This window comes from Spermophilus citellus (assembly GCF_964194105.1).
Source record: "Spermophilus citellus genome assembly, chromosome: 10".
In the NCBI taxonomy this organism is placed as follows: domain Eukaryota; kingdom Metazoa; phylum Chordata; class Mammalia; order Rodentia; family Sciuridae; genus Spermophilus; species Spermophilus citellus.
Window position 1 is genome coordinate 133,975,024 of NC_138197.1, and position 11,434 is coordinate 133,986,457.

The 11,434-nt window shown below is 48.9% G+C and overlaps 1 protein-coding gene across 1 annotated transcript; it reads right to left on the reverse strand.

Annotated features, from left to right (window-relative positions):
* Window positions 1-891: 891 nt before the first annotated feature.
* On the reverse strand, window positions 892-7,512 carry PKDREJ (polycystin family receptor for egg jelly; the record flags this gene model as incomplete). Its single annotated transcript, XM_081310870.1, has 1 exon — window positions 892-7,512. One exon carries the CDS (start codon window positions 7,510-7,512, stop codon window positions 892-894), a length of 6,621 nt encoding a protein of 2,206 aa, XP_081166996.1.
* Between the last annotated feature and the right edge of the window lie 3,922 nt (window positions 7,513-11,434).

The window sequence follows — 11,434 nt, forward strand, 5'->3', positions numbered from 1 at the left end:
GTATTTGCCCCTCATGTAGAAATCACTGCAAGTCTCAGAAGAAACCATGCATTTAATTCTGATAAAACTTAAAGTGACATCTACATAAACAAACGTGTTTCTAAGTAAAAATATAACATATATTAGCCCTTGTTTCTTTTAAACAATAAGCCACCATTGCTTATTCCTAAATAATGCATATGCCATAAATAATCAAGTGCCCGAGCCCTGAATGGACATGCTGCTATATTATATATATAGACTGTGCTGTATTTCACCATGAGCCCATATGCACCTTTTTAACAAAAGCCACGCTCCTTAGTCAGAATATAAAAAGTTGACTTGAACTGCAGTAACGTGAAGGAATAAATGGAAAATTTCAGACTTGAAGGGCCCCCATCCCTTCCCTAACTCAAGGGGAAGTCCTAGAACTCCCCACAAGGCGCCTGGAACTCTAGCCATCAGGAGTGGGGATGAGGAGGCTCCATATCCCTGGTCTGCAAAGGGGACTCCCGGGGAGGCCCAGCCGTCTGGGGCTTTGTGTGGGCAATAGCCACATGCGGGGCCTCATGCTCTTTTCTTCAAATCTGGTCCTCAAAACCAGTGGGTATAACTACCCCAAACTACTGTGGGCTCCCAAGAAATGAGGGCTTCACCTGGACCAGGAGTCACCGAATCCATCTAGAGGGAAATCGATCAGGCATTCCACATTGTGTGCCTCTTCTCTCCTTGAGCAGTCTGCTCCTACGTTTCACGGTCCTGACAGCAGGGTCCAGACTGGGGATACTTCCAAATGTAGGGCTGTACTTTGTGAAGGATCTGGGTAGAAAACATGGCTGAGCCACTAAACCTTCCTTAATCCCACAGACTGCATTTGGAAAGCACTTCTTCTATCTCTTGACCTGTTACTGATCAAACAACGAGGTAGACCATTTTCTTCCCATTGATGTTTCTGGTCTTCAGCCCCAGATACCGGTGGCTGTTCTTCTCTGGCTGCCCATACAGCATGGTGGCGAGGAACTCCGACTCATCCTTGTGCTTAGACTGAGGGGTCAGAAATGTAAATGCAGCTCTTAGTTTGCGACACAGGTAGGTCATGGCTTCCACCTCGTCCGATGGCTCCTCATACACAGGCTGCTTCATCTCCTCATAAGCAGAGAGGATCACAGCCTGAAATAAGTTGATCAAGATACAGATCATCACCAGCATGAATGATGACAGGAACAGAACCCCAAGAACTCTGTTACTGGAAAATTCAGTGTCCTGAAAAGCCGAGACGCAGTAGGAAAATATCGTCTGAGTGGCATGAATCATGTTACTGTAGTGCCATTCATGCTGACCAAAGACCAGGTAACCAAAAGCCATGTACACAAAGAAATACACAGATACCACAAAGGCCATGTGGCAGATGCCAGGCAGGGCGGCCTGGATGGCCCTTTGAGCCAGGCGCACATCATAGAAGAATCTGGAATACCTGAGGGTCTTCAGAATGGTCAGAAATAACAGGAAAGCCAGAATAATCCTCATGGTGTGATCTATTTGAGAAACCGCATGGAAGGGAATGAAGTCTTCGGGGCTGGACAAGTAGAACTGAATCATACCAGTGGCCAAGAAGTGCTTACTGACAAAGAGCATGATCAGCAGGGTAAATATGCATTTTAAAGCAAAGTTGAGCAGATTATAAACACTTTTCATGTAGGAGGCTCCTTCTTGCAAAATTACGTAGCCCTCATCCACAATATAGGCTAGAAAAAAAATGAGAATGGCCACATACAAGTAGATCTCTGCTGATGTTTTCCTGTTGAAGTCAGCAAGCGGGAAGGAGTGTGTGGATATGCTGGAGTTAACTACCCCCAGCTGTGAGACCTCAAATAGGACTGAAATGCTACAGAACAGGTTGACATCTGGATTAAAAGTGGTTAGTTCCAGAATCACAGCCCATGTCTTCTCATCAAGCCACTTGCCTCCTTGGAGTTCTTTGAGCCTCAATGTGGAATTAAACTGTTGCTGTTCTGGAAAAAAATAGAATGCATACCCTCCAGATCCATAGGTATTTAGCAGTCCATAGGAATAATACACCCATTTTTTTTCTCGGGGCTTATAAGTAAACCCATTGGCGGCATTGTCTGTCTCACGCTTGCTAACTGCATTCCAAAAGCTAGAATAGTTTTTTGTGTCTTCTGGGTCAGTGCCGTACTTGGGACGACAATGGATCTCTTTTGAGATGCTGTTCTCCACGAAGTTCTCAGAAGGCAGGCACACTCGTTCCCCAGCTTTTGCTCTCACTTGCCTCAGGAGTGGAAGGCCAAGGATTTTAGAAGAGCTATCGATAAGAAACGTTGGGTTCAGGTCATTGTGGAACAAAGGCAAGAGTACACCATCAAGCCATCTGTAGATGTCTTGCAGCTTTGTCACAGCAGCAAGATCCACAGAGAACTGATCCCGGATGAACTGATTATAGTAGAAGCTGTCAGTGTGACGCAGCAGGGCAATAAGGAGCAGCAGAAGGGCCAGGAAGATGAAGTGGGTCAGAAGATAGCTCAGGAACAGGATGGCCCTTCTCCTGATCCTCTTCTTCCTTCTGAATATTCTGATTTCATCCTCGGTGAGAGGCTGGTACATCCTTGAGCCCTGGAGGTTGAGGATGTGCTGGTGGAAGGTCTGCATCTCCTTTGGAGGCACTATCAACTCCCGCAGCCTGATCTCAATATAACCATGCTTGGTTGACCAGGAAAGGTTCTTGCAGTACTTCGGCTTACTTGTTTTGGCAGCCGACAACAGTATAATCTTACAGGGCTGCACCAGAAAGACCGACTGACAGAATGAACACACAGATGCAAAGAGCCATTCCACTGACTTTTCATAGCCGTAAGTCAGCCCGTAAAATATGATGAAGAATGATGACATGCTACAGGTGGCAAACACCAGGAACCATGCCACATAGACACACCACGAAGGCAAGATAAACTGGGGCTTCTTGTTAAGGTGCTGAGGACTCTCTTGCTGAGAAGGAACATCTTGATCGTTTTCTCTATTTCTGTTACTGGCATTTGTGTTGGTCTCTTCACTCACACTTTGCTGCTCCTCTTTAAAAGTGACCCGAAGAAAAGACTTAGAAGGCCCAGGCTTGACCCTTGAGATGCGGCTTGTCGGTTTCTTGATGGTTGGGGCTCCCCTGGCGACTGGGGTTTGCCTGGCCCTCGCTGTCCTCTTGGTGCTTGCCTTTTCTGTGGTGTACCCCTTGGAAGTTTCGTAAGCATGCCACTTGTCCAGGCGCTCTTTCCAGTACCCACTTTCTTCTGACAGAAGGGGATGCTTTTGAGGAGCCACCTCATCCAGACTCACTTGAGGTCTCTTCTGGGAGTAGGTAAAGAAAAATGTTATTAATAGATGAACAGGGATTGTAATTATGACACTTTCAATTCCTATCATCATTGATCGGATGTAGCGTCCCTCTTTTGATTGCTCTTTTACGTTTTGATTAAAGAACATGATGTTACAAACAAGGGAGCTGAGCAACATGGCTAAGCAGCAGGACAGTCTTTGAAGCCTGTTGAACGACTTAGAAACAATATTAGTAAAAACAGAGAACCACAAGTGGTTCTTCCCTAGCCTCCTGGTCATATCTATTAGGAAGTAGTCCTTTCTTTTCAGAGGCTCATCTGGGAGGGTAACAGGAAATGTTTCTTCCAAAGTGGTGTCAACAGAAAGCCACTTCCGGCATATGAATAGCCAAATTTGTCTGTTAAACAGATTTTCCACTTTGATTCTACTTAAATACCAGCTTGGAGCTCTTCCCTCATTGTTGTGCCACACACGGATGGAATGGATGTCCCCCAAGTCACTTTTTGTTGTAAGGAGGAAAGTGTTGATGCTCCCACGGTAGAGAGTCTTAAAATGTGGATGGCTTAAACAATGCACATCACTCTTACTCTTTGTTCCATTAAGTTGGACAAAGACATTGGCCCTGGTCCCAGCCCCACAACGACTCCCTGTAAAAACAGTGATCAGGTAGCACATGCTGTCATAAGGATCATTATCAGGCAGAATTATCACATGGTCCCGAAGAAACTGGTCCATCTCATCCCTGTGCAAGGCCCAGAAGGCCAGCACTGTGTAGAGGAGTATGACAAACAGCACAGTGAAAAGGGTTACAGGGTTTTGGCCGACATTCCCGATGACTGTGAGCCGTAGATCCACAGGATTTGGAATCACGATCACTCTGGCCGTCACAAAGTGGGTGTGCAGGCGATGGTAGGCCAGCTTGAGTGCACCCAGCTGCCGCCTGGTCCTCACCGCGCTCTTGCAGACACAGTGCACTGTATCCCAAGTGGTCTTCTCACCCAGCACACAGGTGTCCTCCTTCCAGTCCCTCTGGATCCCGTACATGTCCATGCAGTGCACACTGAAGAGAGAGATTCTCACTAGCTTGTCACTGGGCTCCAGGACAAAATGAGGTGCCTGCAGAACCATGGATATGGTACACTTGGGTGAGTGGCTGCGCTGAGCTATGATTTGTAGCACGGATGGTGGCAGGCAAACCACGCGGGCCTCCCTAACGGCACAGGCTGCGTCAGACAGGTCACTCCAACTGTGGTCTACAACTGCAGGGACGTCGTGAGGCATGATGTAGACAGCTACCACATCAGTGGGGGCACCCTGACTGCCTGCGTACACAAACACCTTGAACAACACAGTCACTTCTGTAACAAAATGGATCAGCACCTCCCTGACTCTTCTGATGTCCACTTCGAATTCAAACCCCCCTGTTGTTTTCTTCAAGGACCCCTCACGCTGCTTGCTGGGTCCCACCGTGAGATTAAAGTTCACAGAGGTCAAGTTTTTTCTGACAAGGTACACATCTACTACATCAGGTGTGATTTCTATCACTTTTCCCTTTTCTGTGGCCCCTGTCATTCTGAACCCAATCACCTCTGCAGAAGTGTTTTCTGCAGCATTTAACCAAGGAAAGGGGTAATCTGTGAACTCATAAAACATCATAGAAACTAGAGCTTTTTCAGGAAGACCAGGAACCCTGCTTGCATTCAGTGTAGCATGGAAGCAATTTCGGCAGCATTCCTCATTTCTGAAAGCCTGGGAAACATCCCACTTTTCAACTCTCTCCACATACATGTTCAGCTTGGGAGTCCTCAGCACAGTGGTCTCATTGCTTGGCACTTTGTCAGCCAGTATTGTGTCTGACAGAGATTCTACTACTTTGAAAGGATCTTCAACCACTCGACCCTTTTGAATGATCAGGTGGAGGATATTGGACAAGCTCATCAGGATTCCAGTGCTCATGATGTCTATTTGCTCAGAGCGAAAGTTCTTGTCTTTTCGTTGATACTCCTGCAGGGCCTGGTTTGCTTGCCATAGCTTCTCTAGGACTTTCTGCTGAGCCAGTTCAGTGAATTCAGAGCCTTTCTGAGTTAATTTGGTGATGATCATCACTACCTGGCCAATTTCATCCAAAGTGTTTACAGGAAGCTTGAAAGACTGTTTGACAAGTTCTTCCTGGAGATTGACTTTGTCACCTTGGAGTGTTGGTTCAGTTTTCATGCTATTCAAGACAGAAGCCACTACATATATTAAGTAACCTGCAGGTAACATGTCCTGCTTTTGAAGCAAAGTGGACAGCAATGAAGTGGGTCCTGTGGTGAGATGGACTAACTGATCCAACACAGTCTTTGAAGGGTTTTTGTCAGTAGGAGCCTGTACGGTGGCATAAAAGGTCACCTGAGAAAAAGCTCCTAGGGAGTCATAAACCTGGGCATAGAACTTCAAGGCATAATGATTCGCTGGCACACCAGCAGGGAGAAGGGAAGGAGGTGCCGTGGACCCTGTCCCCAGATACAGGGTGGTCCCCATGGTGTTCTCTTCCACTGAACTGATTGCTCCAACACTCTCCACATCGGAAACAATGACTTTATATGTAAGGGGAATGTCTTTATCCTTGAAATTACTACACTGGACAACAAATTGAGTAACAACTGCAAATCCTCTAGCTGGATTAACTTGGCATTTCCCAACTTGAGGCCCATGGTTGATGATGAAGCCATATCTAAACACCATGGTCATGCCCTTCCAACTTGTCAGAGAGACAGAAACCCAAAACCGAGCTTCAGAGAAATGTGAAAAGGCAAAAGCTTTTACCAACAAATAAGCACTATTCCTCCCCGTTACAGTTTGCCGAGTCCAGTCAAATAACACCTCATCACCTGCTGAGGACAAAATCGACCAGTTGTAGAAGTCCCTGCTGACACAGTCTTTGCATTTAAGGAACAAAGAGAATCGATCTGATACGACTAAACTCTGGCCGCAGTTTTCGGTGCAGGAGATGTGTGCTGTAGGCAGTGGTCCCGGGAGCACGCGCACCCTTTTATCAGAAAATGCTGACTTGGAACCCTTCTTTACCATCATTCTGAAATAATACACCCTGTCCCCTTGAAGTGTTTCTGGGGCCAGTGTCAGTTTGGGGCTGGAAGCCTGCAGCCAATTCAGACTAGTCTGCTCTGGGTGACAGACTTCCTTACTAAACACTGTAATTTGATCTAAATGGTAGTTGCTTAGATTTGTAGTACAGTACCAAGAAAAAACGAGCCCCTCTAAGGGCCTGTCTGCATCTGGGTCAGAAGACTTGCTTCCATCCAGAATCAGCTCATCTGTGAAATTCACTGTGACATCAGCGCCTCCGAGAAGGACTGCCTTCAGCGGGTGTCCGCTAACCTGGACGTACACTGCGTCTGTCGCGGATAAGACTTTTCCGTCCGGCTTGTTGATGGTCATGCTGAAATTAAACACATACACTCCCTGCTGCAGAGTGAACTTGGGGATGCGTAAGAGGGGCAGATTCGCCTGCAGCTGAATATGCAGAGGACGCGTCCAGTCGGGCACGTGGTTTACGGAGCGGACGGGAAAGATCTGCCACTTGTAGACAATGTACACGTTCATGCGGCAGTCGTACTGGACCGACGCGTTGATGGCGCTATCTTTCATCCAGCTGAAGGGCACGGGGTCTTTGTCCCTGCGGATCTGCACGCGGTGAATGACGCAATCGGCCAACTGGCAGGACTCGGAGGGCGCTGTGCTCCTGCTGCCGGACAAGTTGGCCGCCTTCAAGCCTTCGCGCGCGGGCGCGCTCGCCCGACACCTGCTCCGGCGGCCGTCGGGCTGCACCGAGCGGGGCGTGGGGCGGGCTCTGCCGGGTCCTGGCACCCGCGGGCTGGAGGTCCAGGCTGGACTCCAGGACGGGCGGCGGGCGCGGGGCAGGGCGCGCACGCGGCGGTGGAGCTGGAGGGCCGGGTCCGCGCGCCTGGGGGCTGGGGCGCCGCTCCGGGGGACGCCGCCCTCCCGGGCCGCGCGGGGCTGCGGGCGAAGGCGGGCGAGGCTGCCGCGCTGCCCGGAGCCGGGGGCGCTCCTGAGGGCGCCCGACGGCCAGGCCAACGTCCCGCGGCGGCCCGCGGGCGGCGGGAGGTGGCCCAGGCCCAGGCCCAGGCCCAGGAGCAGGAGCAGGAGCGCGGGCCCTGGCCGCATGGCGCCCGCCGGGGAAGCTGCGAGAGCCGCCCGGCGCGGACTGGCCTAACGGCCAGTGGGCGCGGGAGCGGCAGCAGCCGCGAGAGCAACTGGGACAGCAGAGCTCGGGCAACAAAGGTCACGGGAAGGTACTTGAGGGTGTCTCAGGAACACAGCGAGTTTTAGGATTAGGAAGGTTCTTAGAGAAACTGGGACATGTGAGGTTACAGGGGCAGCTGGGTCTCAGAATCAGGGAGGTACAAGAGCAGCTGGAACACTGGAGGTCCCGAGGTAAGTGGAGTCTCAGAGTGGATCTGGTGGGGACTCCAGAAAAGCAGGGACAAGGGAGATGGTAAGGGCTTACTGGGGTCTCAGGAACAGAGGTGGCGAAACCCTTGGGCCACCTCTGTTGGCACTGGTGTGCAGGCCCCAGGATCCAGGGTTGCTAAGTGAGGTTGATTCCAGTGGGTTTAACTGTGAGGGGAGAGGAAGGGGCCACAGAGTCAAGGAGAGAAGGGAACTGGCTCAGGGCTCACAGGGTTGTCTTACTTGACGGAAAATAATTTGAGCACACATCAGAGGTATAGAGGAGGTTTATTCAGGACAGTCAATACACATTCAGGGGAGGATGGGGCCACCTCAAGAAGGAGAAGCAGCCTTTTTGAAGTTTGGCCCTTCTTTTAGAGGAACCTTGGTGAGGGGTGGGTATGGGCTGGTGGGTGGGAAGGAGACCGGTGACGTGAAGAAAGGTTCTGGTGATCCGGCCAATCTTAGGATGCTCAGGCCAATGTGGTCTTCATGATCTGATCAATAGATGGGCCCTGCAAAGTCTCCTAAATTATAGATTTTTCAAAATATTGTATTTATTAAGGGGTTAAGAGTGCACAGGTGGATTTACAGATTTTCCTGGGAGTGATTGGCCTGGGAGAAAGATAGTATGGGAACTTCTGTATTAATATCTTATTTCCTTGTCCTTCCTTTATGTCTCCTTTATACCTATTTCTTATTCCTTCTATCCTACCTTATCCTGACCCACCAAGAAGGCTCCTTAGCAAAAATCCCACTCCTTGGGAAGACCAGTTCCCCCATGTTGGAAGTCAAGAGGCACTGTGAGCTCCTAAGGACCCAGGGAGATCTGACTTTCCCCTACTTCTCCTAGTTTCCATGTGCACACACCAAGGAGAGATTGTGTGAAGACAGGAAGGATGCCATCTGTACACTAGGAAGGGGGCTCACCAAGAATTTAATCATGCCATCACCCCGATCTTGAATTTCTCTCCAGAAAATGAGAAATAAGCATTTAAGCCACCCAGTGAGTGGCATTCTGTTATGACAGCCCAAGATTAGGGGAAATGTCAAGGCTCACGGTCTCCGGTTGGGGTTATCAGAGACCATGTTGGGAAGAGGTCCCAGTGGAGAAGACCACAGGCCATGGAGTCCTTCAGAATTTACAGGTCAAGCCAAAGCATAGCTGGAAAAGAGCGGGGCTGGATGGGGGCTTGGGGTGCACAGGAATGAGGGGAGAGGGCTTCCAGGCAGGGAGCAGCTGGCTATGCCAGATGTGCTGAGTCACCGGAGAGGACATGGGTGAGGCTGCTGTTGGACTTGGGAACAGTCTGTGGTGCCCCGGACAAGAGCTGTGTCTGTGGTGCTTGGTGGTGGGGGGACAAAAGTTTGAGTGAGGTGGGCTGAAGGGGGAACCGGAGGGAACAAGGAAGTGGAGGCAACCACATACAACTCTTTGGGTTAGTGCAGAGACCTTGTGGAGCCAAGGTATGTGGGGCAGTACCTGGGGGGAGTAGGAGAGGTGAAGGACTTTTTTTTTTTTTTTTTTTATAATGGAGATGGAACTCAGGATGCACTGTACCACTGGGCTATAATCTCAGCCCTTTTTATTTTGAGTCAGGATCTCACAAAGTTACCTAGGGCCTCCCTAAGTTCTGAGGCTATCTTTGAATTTGTGACCCTCCTGCGTCAGCCTCCAGAAGCATTGGGATTACAGGTGTGGCCAACACACCCAACACAAAGGTCATTTTAACTGTTTATAAACTACTATGTACAAAAAGATAAACTAAATACCACCCAAGTGCCCATATCCCAGCCAAAGAAACAACGCCAATGCAGCTAAAAACCTCTTGAAGAATTACTTCATCTGCAAGAAAATCCCACCCCCACTAGGTAATGATCAATCCAGGCCTAGTACTTCTCACTCACCCGTTCCTTATTGTTTTATTACACAGGGACAGATCACTTAGCAATCTGTCAATTGCAGGCTACTAATGTAATCCTGTAATGCTACCCTACTGTACATGTTCTTCTACAAACTGTATTTGTGAGAATCATTCATGTTGATTCAGGTAGCTTTAGTTATTCATTTTCACAAACTTGTAGTTTTCTACTGATGGTAGTCAAAATTGGTTTCTATGTTCTTTTCTATGACCAGTGATATAGCTATCCAACCCCAAACATGTTCCCTCTCAAATGTAACTAGCATGTTGGCTAAGCAGAACTCCAATTTTAAGAAAAAGAATTTATATCTCCTCTCCCTACCCCCAGCTCATTCAGTCTCACTGTTGGAGGCCAGTTCTTTCCCACCCCTTGGATAAAAAGTGTTCTGTTCACCATTAGCTTAAAAGAAAAGTTACTTTTCTATAATTAACCTATCCAGGCCCATGTAATAGACCTGACTTCATTCTACATTAACTTCTCCCAGTCCAAGCTCTGGTCTTTGTCTTCTCCCCAGGTCATCTCTCACCCCTAAGTAGAATTGAAAGGGGAAGAGAGAGAGAGAGAGAGAGAGAGAGAGAGAGAGAGAGAGAGAGAAGAAAAAGGGCCTAGTTGGTGGCACCTGTGTGGCTGATGGCATCGAAGTTGACTTTTCCTTGGAGGATGCAGTGAGCTCTTGTGAAGGTCTCTTACCAATGGTCCCTCCATTAGGCAGGGCCTCTCCTAATATCCTTTGGTCCTGGGTGTGCAGATTTTGGGGTCACCCTGTACAAGCCTACCACCCTCCAGATGACCCTCTTGGGTCAAGACCTGCTTTCCCTGTAGAGCCATGCTAAGGCCCAAGGAAATACCGGCACCCTTCGCTCTGCCAGAATTTCCTGGGATTGTAGCCTCCTCCCGACTCCAGTCCCACAGCCTCTGCTTCTGCTTGTCCCTCAAAGCCTCTGTTACCAGTGGACACCAGCTTCTGGGCCCCAGGCTCTCCAGGGAGGCAGGTTGAGGGGTCTCAGGAAGGTCCTACCACTGGGCAGGGATGAGGGGAAGGAGAGGGAAAATGTATATGGTACCTGGCACCTTCAGTGGTCTCCAAAGATACCCTCCCGCTGTCTCTTCAGCCTCTGCCCTTGGCACCCTGGACATGGTATCTGCAAGGGTGATCCAGCTCATCTCTGGCCACCCAGAGTTTTGCTTTTGGCCTTGGGGGGCCCCTGGTCATTCAGAGTGGAATATTGAAGATCTGGGGGTCTGAGCACCTTCATTTGTACCAGCCAAATGCAGCATACTCTTCTCCAAAGTGATAAACGATTTACAGTGAGCTGGGAGGAGGGAATGGGGAGGAGCCCCGAGCATCAACTCAAGTGCAAAATTTAAGGGGCAAGGAGAACCAAAACATAATTAAGATAATATTTCATTGAAGAAATTTTCCCATAAAATTAACCATTCCAAAGTGTAGAATTAAGTATATTTGCAGTGTTTTCAACCATCATCTCTATCTAGTTCCAAAACATTTTCATCACCCCCAAAGAAAACTCCATTACCATTAGCAGACCACCTCCCCAAGCCCCTGGCCACCAACAATCTACATCTGTCTCTGAGGATTGCCTGTTGATGAAGTCCAATTTATTTTGTTCTAGGTGGTGGTTCTTTTGGTGTTATAGGTAAGAATCCATTGCCAAATCCAAGGTCATGAAGATCTTGCCTATGTTTTCTAATAATC